Raw genomic sequence first — 15,149 nt, forward strand, 5'->3', positions numbered from 1 at the left:
ATCATAATTGTATTTCACCCGTGGCCAGGGAGAATACAAAATTTACATATTCAATTGGTAATATACACTGACATCAACTTCTCGCTGGCCGAGTAGCTGATAAGAGTGTAAACTATCAAATTTAGAAGCAATTCGAATCAGGTTGAATTAGGCTCTTCAAATCCGAGTCCTATCAAAACCTGAATCAATAATAATAATTAATTCCCTTACAACTGAGTTAAAATTATTACACGTTCTTCACGCAACAACGTGCAGAAACACGGCAACTAAACTATAAAAATTTTAACGTCACACAAAAAAAAGCGTTTTATTATAATAGTGTTCTCGTTATATTTAGGGCAGGGTTATGACACAAATTTCACGATTCGATTCGAATCTCATTCACAAGCTTGCGATTCGATTCGATAAACATCTCTCATAAGAGTCAGTTGGTACTACATTACTATAATATTGAAGGTTAAAATCGACTGATTTGTAGGCTAATATACAACTGCTAAAATTACACTTAATGAAGTTTTTAAAATAATAAAATTACAATTACATAATAATATTTCTACTTCAATTCGTTTTTTTTTTTTTTTTTTTTTTTTTTTAAATATGAACATTTAAATGGTGGCTGTCATAAAAACTTGATGGATTTATTAAAACATAAATTAAACATTGAAGAACAGTAAAAATGATAATGAATATGCTATATGGTGCATATATTTAGCAAAATGCCCCTTTCTACAGTTTAATTTTCTATCTGACTAATGAGTTTATGGTCACCAAATATGTTTTTTTTCTGAGGTAAATGTGACGTTACGTGAGTGACTTTGTTTACAAGCCATTATATTAACGTCTTTGCGTGGCTGAAACACTGATTGACCGATTACATGAGACAGGATATGGATTGTAAAGTTGTACTCTTTCTTTTAACTTACCTTCGGATGTTTAGTCATGTTTATTTTGTGCTGACACTGGTATTAATGTGGAGGAGACGATCAGTCCACATGCGCTACACGCTGCCGCTTATTACTGAACTGAGGCGCGCCGCGCTACAGCGATCTGTCACTCCACATTAAACAGTGCTAAAACGGCATTTATTGTTTAAAGGCACAATATGTAAGATTTTTTTATTAAAATATCCAAAAACCACTAGAACGGTGTTATATATTTTGCTGACTTGTGTACTTACATTATCCAAAATGTTTCCAAGAATGTTTAAATCCAGAGAAATAAGCAATTTTAACTAGTGACACGGACCGTGTCCATAGTGTCATTGTGTCGCCTGCCAATGACGTCATAACCCCTCAATTTCCGGTTTTGTTTTGTAGAAAACATGGAAACACCAAAGACGCTTTAATATGTTGTGCGTTTTAATAGACCGGTGACAACCGCACAGAGTAGCATTATAACAGAACTTTCAAATGTATCTAGTATAATAAAACAGCACTGCTTTTTTTCCCCTCATACTCACGACCGGAAGGAGCGGAAGCGGTCGACTGTGGCACAATAAAAGCTCCGCTGCTTTCGAGCCGTGTATCACGCTCGTTCAGTATATTGGATGGGAATAGCCCTTAAACATTCCGTCCATTAACTGAAAACAGGCTAGAATAATCGATTCTTGGGATTTAAGAATCGATATCGTTCCGTAAAAATGAGAATCGAATAAAATCGAGATATCAATATTTTTACCCAGCCCTAATTATAATTGTTATGTATATGACAGTCCCAGTCATAGTTATTAATATTCTGCATTGTTGTGTTTGTCCTGCTCCCGCTGCGTGCTCAAGAGATAATCACCGTAGTACTACAATGAAGCGCTTTACTGCAGCGCAACTCAACCAAATGCATCTTATACGAGATAAATAATATATACACAATATATATAAACCGGCTGAAATGTTTTGAAATCCCTTGTACCCTACCTGATCGAAAAAATCCAGTCTTTCACTGTCAATTTGAGTCTTGTTAAAGTTTTAAATCCCTGCCGCCAAGACGCTTCTCTGTCGGTCACAGATTATGGTAAGTGAAATTTAAATCTATAAGGGTGGTTGGAATTATTCACGCACGTTAAAATGTTTATTTGAAGCTTCTTTCTTTTCAGATTCTGATTTACAGCATTATTTTAATAGGCTGTATATTAACTTATTGGGAGAAAACCAGTAGTTCTTCGTGAAATCAGACATTTGAGCACCCCCATATAGCCAAAATGGCATGATCATAACACACTGCGAATATTCAACTGAGATTGGTAGTCAAATCAGGCTCCTCCTATCGAAGCATCGAAGCATCGAATCTTCGACTATTCGTGGTCACCCCTAACCCTATATATATATATATATATATATATATTCCGGTTTTGTTTTGTAGAAAACATGGAAACACCAAAGACGCTTTAATATGTTGTGCGTTTTAATAGACCGGTGACAACCGCACAGAGTAGCATTATAACAGAACTTTCAAATGTATCTAGTATAATAAAACAGCACTGCTTTTTTTCCCCTCATACTCACGACCGGAAGGAGCGGAAGCGGTCGACTGTGGCACAATAAAAGCTCCGCTGCTTTCGAGCCGTGTGTCACGCTTGTTCAGCAGCCTCGTTTCGCTTCGACGGCTTTCAGCCTCACCCTGCTTCATTCTACTACGTTAATAAATCATTAGCTCATCCATGAACATGATTTCTGCCCGAGTCCCATCGGACTGCTTCAGCTGTGGGGATGAAGACGACAACTCCCATGATTCCACACTCAGTCACAGCGTCATCAAACTACGCCTTTGTCTCTTTGTTTATTTTGAATACGCGCCCTCTAGCGGTGAAAATTACATATTGTGCCTTTAAACACTGCAATACAATGGACAGAATTTGAAATCTGAGACTTTGTTTCATATTAAAAGTACCAAAGCACAATGCTTATTGCGATATATTGGATGGGAATAGCCCTTAAACATTCCGTCCATTAACTGAAAACAGGCTAGAATAATCGATTCTTGGGATTTAAGAATCGATATCGTTCCGTAAAAATGAGAATCGAATAAAATCGAGATATCAATATTTTTACCCAGCCCTAATTATAATTGTTATGTATATGACAGTCCCAGTCATAGTTATTAATATTCTGCATTGTTGTGTTTGTCCTGCTCCCGCTGCGTGCTCAAGAGATAATCACCGTAGTACTACAATGAAGCGCTTTACTGCAGCGCAACTCAACCAAATGCATCTTATACGAGATAAATAATATATACACAATATATATAAACCGGCTGAAATGTTTTGAAATCCCTTGTACCCTACCTGATCGAAAAAATCCAGTCTTTCACTGTCAATTTGAGTCTTGTTAAAGTTTTAAATCCCTGCCGCCAAGACGCTTCTCTGTCGGTCACAGATTATGGTAAGTGAAATTTAAATCTATAAGGGTGGTTGGAATTATTCACGCACGTTAAAATGTTTATTTGAAGCTTCTTTCTTTTCAGATTCTGATTTACAGCATTATTTTAATAGGCTGTATATTAACTTATTGGGAGAAAACCAGTAGTTCTTCGTGAAATCAGACATTTGAGCACCCCCATATAGCCAAAATGGCATGATCATAACACACTGCGAATATTCAACTGAGATTGGTAGTCAAATCAGGCTCCTCCTATCGAAGCATCGAAGCATCGAATCTTCGACTATTCGTGGTCACCCCTAACCCTATATATATATATATATATATATATATCCTAAAAAAGTGGGTTGCGGCTTGATGACCATGGGAAAATGTGGGCCCCATGCCCAAACCAGTTGAGAAATACAGGTCTAATGATTTCCTAAAATTCCCCAGAATTTTCGTAATCGGTAGATTCTGGAACTGACACTTTTGTTATGTTAATGTTGAAATGGCCACATACTGGCCTGGCAAAATGTCAGTTCATCACTAGCATTCCATACCTGATCAAAAGCCTGATCAATACTGTCCTGCAGGTGCTCTGTGAACCTGTCATTGACATCAATGAGCTCTTGAACGTTGCTGAAGACCACGGCCAGCTGCTCTGCTGTGAGCAGCCCTGCACTCTGCATGGGGCAGTAAAACTCTTCCTTGATGATGCGCAGGTCCTCTCCATAACTCGACTCAGTGTTGAGAAACTCTAGGATGGCCTCTTTGCGCTCTGTGCGTAGCTTGGAGCAGCGTTCACACATGCCTTCCTCGCGGACCCCCTCTTTGTGTCCACAGTCGGGACAGGGCTGCTGAGCGTCCCAGGCCCTGAGGGACGGCGAGGGTCTCCTCCAGCCCCGAGCCAGTCCAGGGCCGATGCCACTGTCCACACGTTCTACCTCGGCTCCGGCACTGTGGCGGGTGCGACGGGGCTCTTCCTCATCTTCACGCTCATCGCTCAAGCCTACGACACCGCTGTCTGCGCTCAGGCTGCTGATGGTACTCCAGCGGTGCTGTGCTGAGCGCCTCACACCCAGGCCCCTGCTCCTCTCCTCACCTCTGGGCTCCGAGCGGCCCCTTGCTGTGCCTGGCACTGATGACAAAGAACAAACAAACCTCTGAAGATCAGCTCTCATAATTTCATAACAGTAGTTACATTAATAACATACAGATAATCAAAAAAGTCTAATAAAACTGTAAAAAACCTTAAAATGTTAGTTTTAAAATCACTTGCATTGGGAGAGTAGAGGTAAAACAAAAAGAGACCAGAAAAAACAGCAAAAATTCACTTAAATATTTTAATAGGTGTTTTGAACTTTAAAACATCCCCATGAATTTACCATGGCAGTGGTATATTTACACTGAGTATAAAAAAAGTTAAATACTGTTAAGGTACACTACCATTCGAAAGTTTGGGTTCAGTAAGATCTTTGAATGTTTTTGAAGGAAGTGAGACAGCAAAAAACTGTAAAACTTACTCCAGTCTTCAGTGTCACACGATCCTTCAGAAATCATTCTAATATGCTGATTTGCTGCTCAAACATTTCTTATTATTATCAATGTTTCCACAGTATTTCTGTGGAAACCGTGATACATTTTTTATGTGTTGCTGTTCAAGTGAACAGCATTTATTTTGAATTATCTTGTAAAAATGTCTTTACTGGCATTTTCGTTCATTTAATGTATCCTTGCAGAGTAAAAATATTAATTAAAAAAAATAAAAAAACTTTATGACCCCAAGCTTTTCAACGGTAGTGTAAATAGCAACAAATAGCTTCTTGTTTACACTAACTGGTAAAATACCTGAGAAATGGTAAATAGAAACCTCCAAATTATCATGTTATAATAACTGAAATTACATATATGATGATAAATCAATACTTTTTAAAATCTATACTTAAAAGAAAATTAAGAAAGTTCCTTTTTAAATCTTCTATAACAAATTATCCTGTTTGAAATAGAATAACATAACTGCTCATAATAACAAGGACTGTGCTCTGCCATAATCTATCACTATTTATTTAGTGCTACATGTTAAGTTAGTGCTACATGATTATCAAAATCCTAAAATAGCCAGAAACAATTAAATAATTTATTGTTTGGTAATACCAATATATTTAAAAACAACAAATTAACGGAAAATATCCAATACGGTGCTGATACAGTATACTGTGCACCCCTAATTTGATACTAGATATGTATTTGCCTTTACATCTAAAAACTGCTGTGGTGCAGAAAGATAAAAGCAGTCCTCAGGGCAGAGGTCATGCATGTGACAAACCTACAGTAAAAGCCACCTAAGGCCAGGTTTTAGTAAAAGCAGAGTCTCATAATAACAACTAAAGTGATACCCTTGGGTTATAGACAAGCACGCCTAAACACTTTTTAAATGAAGCATTGTCAGTACAAATCTAGGACATGAGTTAAGATTACTTACAGCAAGAACTGTGAGCAAAGCTTAGTGCAGCTGAAAGAGTCTTACCACTGTCCCTGTCTCTGCGGTGAATGTGCAAACGTGCCGCGGCGGCGATCTTCATCTCTAGCTGCTTACGCTTGGTGGCGTCTGCAGGCATGGGGTCGCTGTAGTGGGGACGCAGGCGGCACTCACGCTGGGCCCTCACTGACTCAGCCAGCTCATAGGCCGCGTCCGAGCTGGAGCGTCTGCAGCCCGCCCCAGAAACCTGCTGATAGGATGGAGATCTGTCAATCAACAGTGCACATGGCAGAGCACTGGTCTGAAATATGTGTGTGTGTGTGTGTGTGTGTGTGTGTGAGGGGAGAGTTTAACAGTGTAAAACCTCAATGAAGGCAGATTTGATCCCTAAGCACATATGAGAATATGGAACCACTAACTGTTTCAGACATCGATCAGAGTCACTGCATTACCATACATCCAGAGGGTGTAACGATACCAGAACTTTTAATATATTGTGGTGGTAAGTGGAAAATTCTTTGCTGTGGCTTTTCATGCCCATTTACTGTTTATTAAAAAGTCTACTGACAGACTCCAAAGACATAAAATTCATCTCTTTTCTAAATAGAAATAATTCGGAAACCCAGTTTCCTTTTAAAACTGGCCTGCCGGATGGTTTAAAGTCACTATTAATGGGACGGTTCATACATAATTCTGTAATCATTCACTCAACCCCATGTTTTCCCAAACCTGTATGACTTACTTTTTCTGTGGAACATAAAATATGACATTTTGAGAAAAGTCTCAGTGTTTTTTGTCCATAAAATGGTAGTCAATGGTAAACAAAATAGTTTACGCATAACAAAGTCAGTCCTAATTTCCCTAAGGAAGTGCTTTCCTAACCCTTCCTAATCTTACTGTAAATAACATACCCCAAAAAATTGGGTCCCACTTTATATTAAGTGGCCTAAACTGCTATGTACTTGCATTTAAATGAATCATTTGGTACAATGCACTTATTCTGTACATACATTATATTTAAAAAAAAACAAAAAAAAACCTGCATGTAATTAAATCAGTAATTAATTTCTGTAATTACATTTATAATTACACTGTTGACCCACCCTTAAACCTACTCACACCACCAAACCTGTCCCTAACCATACCCATATCCCACCTCAATAGCAGCAGAAGTGTTTTGCAATACAATATGAGCACAATAAGTACATTGTAGTTATTTTTTGATGTAAGTACATAGTAGTTAAGGCCCTTTAACATAAAGTATGACCAAAAATGTGTCTTTACAATATTTCACACTCCTCACACAACTGTCCTTTTTGGCTAAAATCACCAAGATCATATATTTGAACAATCCCTGCAAATAGCTGTAATATTTTGTGTGCTCCAATAAAGTGTGAAAATCAAGTCAATCAATTTATTTTCCAGTCTAATTTGTTTCACTCTTAACTCTGTCAGATATCAAATGTGTTGTCTTTAAAGGCATCTGCCTCAACTGACTCAACTGATAACCTTTCACCTTTTAAACATCTGCAATTCCAAAACGACATTTCTAAGTCAGAAATATTGTGTTTCAAATGCATCTGCTATAAACACACATCTATGGCGTAAAACCCTCAAAAGGTCGCTCGACAGCATTAGGTTCTCAAGTGTTAGCAATGCACGAGAAACAAGACACCGTGGCTTCAGGTGACGTACAGAATTATTAATAAGGCAGCTGTTATCTTAATTAAAGACACACAGAAATGCAGAGGCGGAAGAAGCATCTGTGCGCAACGGCTGACCAATGAATCATAGCAACATTACACATGAATGCCAGCATTCCTCGATATCCCCCTTAACCTTAAAAAACATACAGCCGGTCGTATGGCGTGAATGAATGTGGCGCAATGAAGAGCTGGCTGGCATCTCAAGCAGCAGAGAGCATCAACACACAACCTGACATACAGTACAGAAGAAACGTTAAGGCAGTTACCACCATGAAACCTGGTTCTAATCCTCCCTGCGTGTTGCTCTTAGCTGCGGCTCTGTGCGCTCCGCTGCATGTCTGCAGTCGCCTCTACCGTGCAGATTCCCCTGCAACCTCAGCCTCCCATGCACCCTGATCACATTCCCATATATGCATGACAGCCGCCGCTGTCCTCGTTCAGAGGTGATAATAAGCAGAGGTGTGCATGAGACGGCAGCATTCCTTACGCATTCTGTTGCTGCTTTCCCCCGTTGTCCCACGGGCTTGGTGCAAGCCTCCTCTCCACAGGCCGACGTTGTCATGGCAACGTGGGCAGACTGATGGCTGGGCTGGGGAGCGGTGATGTCAGTGACGTCATTCTGCTCACGCGACAATCGGATGGGAGACTCGGCTGCAATCTCTGCACTGCAGCTGGAGCAGTGAGGGAGAGAGAACACAAAAGGAGGAAAATGGGAGTGTTGAATTGGAATTACAAGTCCTGATTCTCCGCTCCTTCACGTGCCGTGCAGTCAACCCCCATCCCCTAGAGAGGACCGATGCCCCCCAGACCAGAGGGGCTCACGGAGGACAGCAATTAGACGCATCAATTCACATTAACACCTGAACTCTTCGCTGCAGGGCTCCGAATCGGAAACAAGCACAATCAATCTTTTAGATTTCTTTGTGTGTGCGTCAAGTAGAAAAGGAGCTTATGTATCCGTGGATGACCCCACGCACTGCAGACGGTGAATAAATAACAGCACATAACAGAGATTTTTGGTGTAGTTTTTGTTGTTTTAAGCTTACATATTTTGCATTATTTGTTATTTTTTCTTGTTATTCTCACTTAAACCAATTTTACATTGATGTTTTGGATTTACAAGAAAATATACTACTTGATTTCCCAATGGGGTAAAAAAAGTATTATCTTATATTATTCTGCTTTAAAGGTAAATGTACATTACAAGTTTGGGGTAAGTAGATTTTTAGTTTTGAAAGAAATTATTACTTGTATTTAGCAAGGATGCATTAAATTGATAAAAGTGACATTTATAATGTTATAGAAAAATTAAATTTAAAATAAATACTGACCTTTTGTACTTTCTATTCATTAAAGAAGCCTGAAATGTATCACGGTTTCCACAAAAATATTAAGCAGCACAACATTGATAATAATAAGAAATGTTGCTTGAGTACCAAATCAGCATATTATAATAATTTCTGAATGATCATATGACTGGAGTAATGACTGCTGAAAATTCAACTTTGGCATCACAGTAATAAATTACTTTTAAAATATATTAAAATGTAAAACTTTTTTTTTTTTTTTTGAATATTTTTATTACATTTTTGATCAAATAAATGCAACCTTGGGGAGCATAAGAGACTTTTTAAAACAACATTACTGATCTCAAACATTTAAATGGTACTGTATCTTATTTTAAAGATTTATTTATAGTCTTTTTATGTCTTTGTTTGGACAGGAAAGTATAGACAGGAAATCATTGGGTGGAGAGCGAGGGGAGCAGGATCGGCAAAGGACCACGAGATGGGATTTGAACTCGGGTCGCTGCGAGCGCTGTATGTCGGTGCACTAACGACAAGGCTATTGGCGCCGACACTGTATCTTATTTTAAAGATATTTAGATATTTTTACTGGAAAACAAGAAAAAATAGTGAAAAAGACAAGTTTTTTTTGCAGTGTATCAAATCAAAGACATTATTTTAAAATTATTAATACATTTGTGAATGAATGCTGATGGCTGAGCATTGAATGTTGAATAAACAGACTTTGATACTAATACTAATCAGCTGTTTTCCCCAGCCATAGTCTGCATACAGACGTCCCTTAGGATTAAAAAACAGGTGTTTTGAGTGATTAGTTATAAGCTCTTAATTGCCTCTTCCACATCATTTCCATCTCCTTTGATGCTTCAGTTCCTCAGAATCTGATAATGCTGCGCTCATCGCTGTCATAAATTTGCATAGACGCCATCTGAGAATAGTGCTGACACCACAGCCATGAGCTCTGAAGCATTCAAAAGAAAACACAAAGACAAAGAAGCTATGACATCTCACTAGGAAAAGGAGAATCACAAAATGCAGATGTTAATAGCCGGTGCGCGTCAAATATACGTTTTAATTCTAACAATAAAATGTGGAAGAGTTCATTCACAAACCTGTAGCCGTGAACTGACAGTAATTAATACAACGCTCTAAAAGTGGCAATAAAACCAATGTCTTTCACACGTGAATGAAATTGTCATTAAAGCACTAGCGCTATATTACGTGTCATTTCAGCAGTCCTGTATGTGGCCATTAATTGGATTTTTAATTTATTAAGATATATAAAGATGTATAAAAACTCTTATTCCACTGTACTGACAGGTTTTTATAATAGCACTTTTAGGATGATGTTCTATTATTTATTTAAAGTTTTTGTCCACCTATACTGACTAAAATCATCAAAAAAAAAAGACATTAACACTATGATTAAAAAAAAAAATCATATCAGGACAATAAGCTCCCTTGAAATGTGCTCATCCATTCTAGGCAATAAGATAAAGTGACTGTAAGCTTAAATAAATGTCCTTGTGACTTGTTCTTCTTTCTTCTATCAAGCAGACAATAAATGAAAATAACTATATAAAAGTCTCATAAAAAAGACCTGGAAGCCTTGGGCTGCTCTGTAGTAAATTAATACCCTCACTTGAAGCACTACGGGACAGCTGGGATATTGGATGTTATATTTAGACGGTTCCCAGCCTGGATTGAACTCCTGCCCTGGAGGAACATAACATTAGAGAAAGGCTCTGTAATGTCGAAAAGCTTCTGACGCACCAGCAATTAACCTCTGTACTATGTCTGGAGCAAAAGTGTCTGAAGGAAAATCTATACAGATTTATGCATCCATGCTAAATTTGAGAAGACTGTCAGGGCTAGAGTTATGTTCTGTTATGTTAATCAAATTTCTGTCAGGTTCGCATATTTTAGGCTTGTGTGAGATTGTGTGTGTAAAACATGCTTTTGGTGGACAGGTGTGAACAAGACAACTGCCACAACACAACACAACTACAGAAGAATCCATATAATACAGTTACTAACGTATAATACAGTTACTGAAGTGAATCAATGGGGAATAGATGGGGTTTGTTGCTGTAGTATTTACTATAGTCTTTACCTTTGATTGTTGCTACTGCAAAAATCTGGTTCTTTATCTTTGTTTTCCAATAAAACAAAATACATTTACTTAAAGCTTTAACAAAATGCAATGAACTTTAACTTAAAACTACTACAAAAAAAATGCTTTTGTAATTTTGCTTTTTAGGAAATTATATTAAAAAAATTCGGTTGTAATTTTGTACTGGAAAACAAGACGAAGATGATTAGGACAGGATATTTAATAGCATTTGCAATAGCCATGCTTTCCATTCTTAATATAGCTAAACCTGCTAATTACCATAGAATATGCCACTATATGCAAATATCACATCTGCTACTGTGTACTTGGCATAAATGAAGACATTAAGAATCACATCAATAATGATATATTCACTCTGTTTCTGTATACAAGCTGTGCAGAGATTCCGGAATAAATCAATAACACAAATATTGATGCAAACGATGCTAGAGCTGCTATGGGATTCATTTTTCACAGATAACAAGCAAAACTGATAACCAAGAGATACACTGTTCCAGATGATGTCCATTTTTCCCATTTAACCTCTGAATGATTAGGATGCACATTGCACAATAACAATGTGGTATCAAAATATTGGCTAATAGAGATTTTTTTTAAATTAATTGGTAATGGTCAATATTGGATATATATTGATTGATATTTAATATGTTCCTCTATTTTTACATTTAAATTCCCTTTGCCATTATCCAGTCACGCTCAGTTAATCTTTAAAAACACTAATAATTTAATAACACTGCAATGTTAAATCTTTAGCATATTTTGTTCATTATAATATTGTGGTGCCTTAAACCACTTATACCATTTAAAACTATAGATTTACATTTTTCTTTTATTTATAATTAATTATAAAAATACAACTGAATTTTGATATCCGACATTTGTCGGTTATCGACCCAATTTTAATATCATGGGAGGATTTGAATTGGCCTTGAATTCATATATATATATATATATATCCCTTTGTCAAACAATTCATCCATACATCCGTTTCATTTTCTAAAACATTTTTTGACCTCATAATTTTTAATTGATTTTAATCATTTAAAAAAATAACATAAGTCGATTTTCAGTGACATGACAGACTTCTTTTTGGTGACCTATTCAGGACTTCTCCAATCATTCAGTCCACTTAAATCCTGTCCCTTTCTTACCATCGTCTGCATGCTTGCATTCAGATCTGCCTCAATCCAATCAACAACCGATGGATAGAACCAAGACAACATTTTTTTACAGAAGAAATTATCTGTCACTACTTCCATAACAACTTTAAGTACTATGTGAATGCACAAGGCTAACACTATCAAGCACAACAGCTTCTTCATCAACTCACCTTTTTTTAATAAGGTCCAGGGCGGATCCCAGGAAGCCATCCCTCATTTTGTAGATTTTGGCTCCATAGCTGGAAAGGTCAGATCCGTCCAGAAGGATTGCCGGGCAGCAGCTGGATGGGCCATCGCCACTCTCCCTGCGGGGTGGGAAGGGAAGAACAGCTACATCTGTGGCCCCAGGGCCTTCTGGGCCCTTTGTCTCCTTGCCTCTTCCTGTAGCAGCTTGAGGGTGTAATGGAGAGCGAGCAACTGGGCCTGTGCAGATGGGTCCTCCTGGGACCTCTGCGGTGGAACTGGGCTCAGACGTCTCTGCTCCGCTGTGGTTCGAATCCTGAGCTGTGTTGACTTCAATGTCAGTCCTTTCAGCACTTTGCGTTTCCTCTGTCTGTATTCTTTCCTCTCTATGCTTGTCGTTACTCTCCATTTCAGAGAACCTGTGGTTTTTAATGCCCTCCTTTTGTCTCATTCTTTTAAACTCCTCAAATGTAGGTATGTGCAGGCGGCCTATCGGGGGTCTTTTCCTCTCAGGGGTCGACTGGGCAGAGTTAGTGCAGATGGGATCTGCCGTATGAGCTTTACTCATGGTACTAGACTCCTGTCTAGAGTTCAGTGTCAAGTTAGGGGTGCTTCGTTGCCTTCGGAGCTGCAGTCGTCGGAGTGCTTCCTGTTTGATCTCCTCGGGACTGGTGATGCGACGGGCACTCAACTCTTGCTGTACATTCCTGTGCAATGATGGCCGAACCGCTACGTCCTGATCGCACGGATACAGCGGAGAAGGTGCATTACCAAGCACAGGTTGAGGACGTAAGGGCTTGTGAGGCTCCGTCACACGTGTGCTCTGGAGCCGCAGCTTGTCTCGAAGACCCTTCCGAGCATTTCCGTTCATGCCCCAGTCCTCAACCGCAGGTAAAAGCCATTGTGGGAAGAGCGGTATATCCTTCCTCACCACTCCTTGGCGGCCGTAGATTGCCATGCCTTCATGGGAAGGCATTAAGCCGTAAACCTGCGGTCCCTGAGGAGGTCCGTCGTACCAGTGGCTGGTTGAAGTGCAGTGAAGTATAAGCTCACTGTCCACGCTCCTGTAAGGATACGCATTGGGATCGGACATGGCAGCCCAGTGCAGGTTTTCCAGGCTGCGGTAAAGCCGGGTGCCGCCGGTGTTCACGCAGCCCTGTGGGAAGCACATCGCCACATAGCCAGACTGGCCATCAGGCTGTTTAAGGGGATGCATACTGCTGGTGGAGCAGTAGACCCCCAGGTTGCTGAGCAGGCCATTGTTGTTGTTGCAGTGGCCCGGAGCTACATCCTGGGCAGGGAAGGGGGGCACGCCATGATGAGGGAAAGCAGACAGTGGGGAGCTGAGGACGGACAGGTCCATGGACAAATCCATGCTGCAGCCTGCAGGAGAGCCTGCTGGGGAGTACTCACATTGTGGGGCTTTCACATCCGGCATGGCCACAGAAATAGCTGCCATATTCCAGAAAGGAGCATCGGGATCAAAGCCCTGCAGAAATGCACAGACAAGGCATTGACATCATGTCGGCAGAACAATTTTATATGCTTGAAATTGCTCTGCATCTAAACATCAGTAATTCACCAACACCTGCTGTTTAAAAATGGTTTTGTGTAAAAATGAGAAAGTGTGTGAGTGTCTTGTTTAGACTTTTGTCAAATTCTGCCCACTATCACCTTTGCTCAAACTACTATGAAAACGCTATACAAATAAATCAAACTAAACAATTATTTTTACCAGGGTAATAAATTCGAACAATATTTGGTATCGCTTTAGTATAGGGACCAATTCTCACTATTAACTATTAGCATTCCTATTATTAACATATTGGCTGTTTTTTGTACTTATATATAAAGCATTTATTCTGCATGACCATATTCTACATCCTTAATCCTATTAGTAAGCAGCAAATTAGGACATTATTGAGGCAAAAGTCATAGTTAATGGTTAATAGCAAAGAATAGTTCATGGTTAATAGCGAGAATTGGACCTTAAAATAAAGTGTGATCCAATAGCCTAATTGGAAAAAGATACATCAGTACTATAAAGTAAACATTTTTGGCTTTTAATTTCTTTTGGCTTTAGTACAATCACATAAAAAATATATAGCATTTTGAAAGGTGTTATTTAACAACTTTTCTCACACAGCATAAATGGGTCTTTATTGTTTATAATTGACTGCTGTGGAAAATATTTTTAAAAATGTTTAACTAGCATACTGTTTCTTCATGGTTTGGCCAAAATAAAAATAAATAACCAAAATATGTGAGAAATATATTCCACTGATAATCTTTGGGTATATGTAAGCAATTGAGGATTTTAAAATACCTGATAACATCTAAAATTACCTCAGGTTTCAAAATTAATCACGAGGATGTGCTACCGAGGATTAGTGCAGATGATTCTGAAAATGCAAAATTACTTCCTTGAAACATTGACTGTATGTAACATTTGCTAATGGCTTGAATGTAAGGGATTCTGTTGCTCACTTGTGTTAGCAACAACCCCACAAATAGCCCTCACTATCCCTAAAAAAGTGCCCTAAAATGGTGCAAAAATGAAATTCACCCTACATTTCTCACATATTTAAAAACTGTACAAAGCTACCAATATTCCTCTTGCTGTTGCTGTTGCATACTAATCTAAATCACATCAAATGACCCTTCTAAAGACAAAAGCTAGCTAAAGCTAAGTAACACAGTTCAATGACCACTACAGTAATTATAATGCTCATCATGCGTAGTTCCTATAGGCTATGACTTATATAATCAAATTCATATTCTAAAATTAGCTAATTCTTTTTTACAAATCAAATGGGGGGGGGGGGGG

General features: G+C 38.7%; 1 protein-coding gene across 4 annotated transcripts in view; it reads right to left on the reverse strand.

The window, feature by feature from the left end:
- The window catches only part of LOC107555352 (uncharacterized), a 35,543-nt gene that overhangs the window by 7,103 nt on the left and 13,291 nt on the right, over positions 1-15,149 (reverse strand). Inside the window, exons 3-6 of one of the 4 annotated variants that reach the window (XM_016238113.1) lie at positions 12,310-13,811; positions 8,026-8,209; positions 5,881-6,079; positions 3,914-4,491 (exon numbers count right to left, since the gene is read on the reverse strand). In XM_016238113.1, coding sequence (XP_016093599.1) covers positions 3,914-4,491; positions 5,881-6,079; positions 8,026-8,209; positions 12,310-13,781 — 2,433 coding nt within the window. In that variant the 5' untranslated portion in view covers positions 13,782-13,811. Of the gene's footprint in view, positions 1-3,913; positions 4,492-5,835; positions 6,083-8,025; positions 8,210-12,309; positions 13,812-15,149 lie in introns of all 4 variants that reach the window. The other 3 variants (XM_016238111.1, XM_016238112.1, XM_016238110.1) reach the window with 3 other exon arrangements.

The sequence above is a fragment of the Sinocyclocheilus grahami genome, unplaced genomic scaffold (genome assembly GCF_001515645.1).
Source record: "Sinocyclocheilus grahami isolate Dianchi unplaced genomic scaffold, SAMN03320097.WGS_v1.1 scaffold532.1, whole genome shotgun sequence".
Classification (NCBI taxonomy): domain Eukaryota; kingdom Metazoa; phylum Chordata; class Actinopteri; order Cypriniformes; family Cyprinidae; genus Sinocyclocheilus; species Sinocyclocheilus grahami.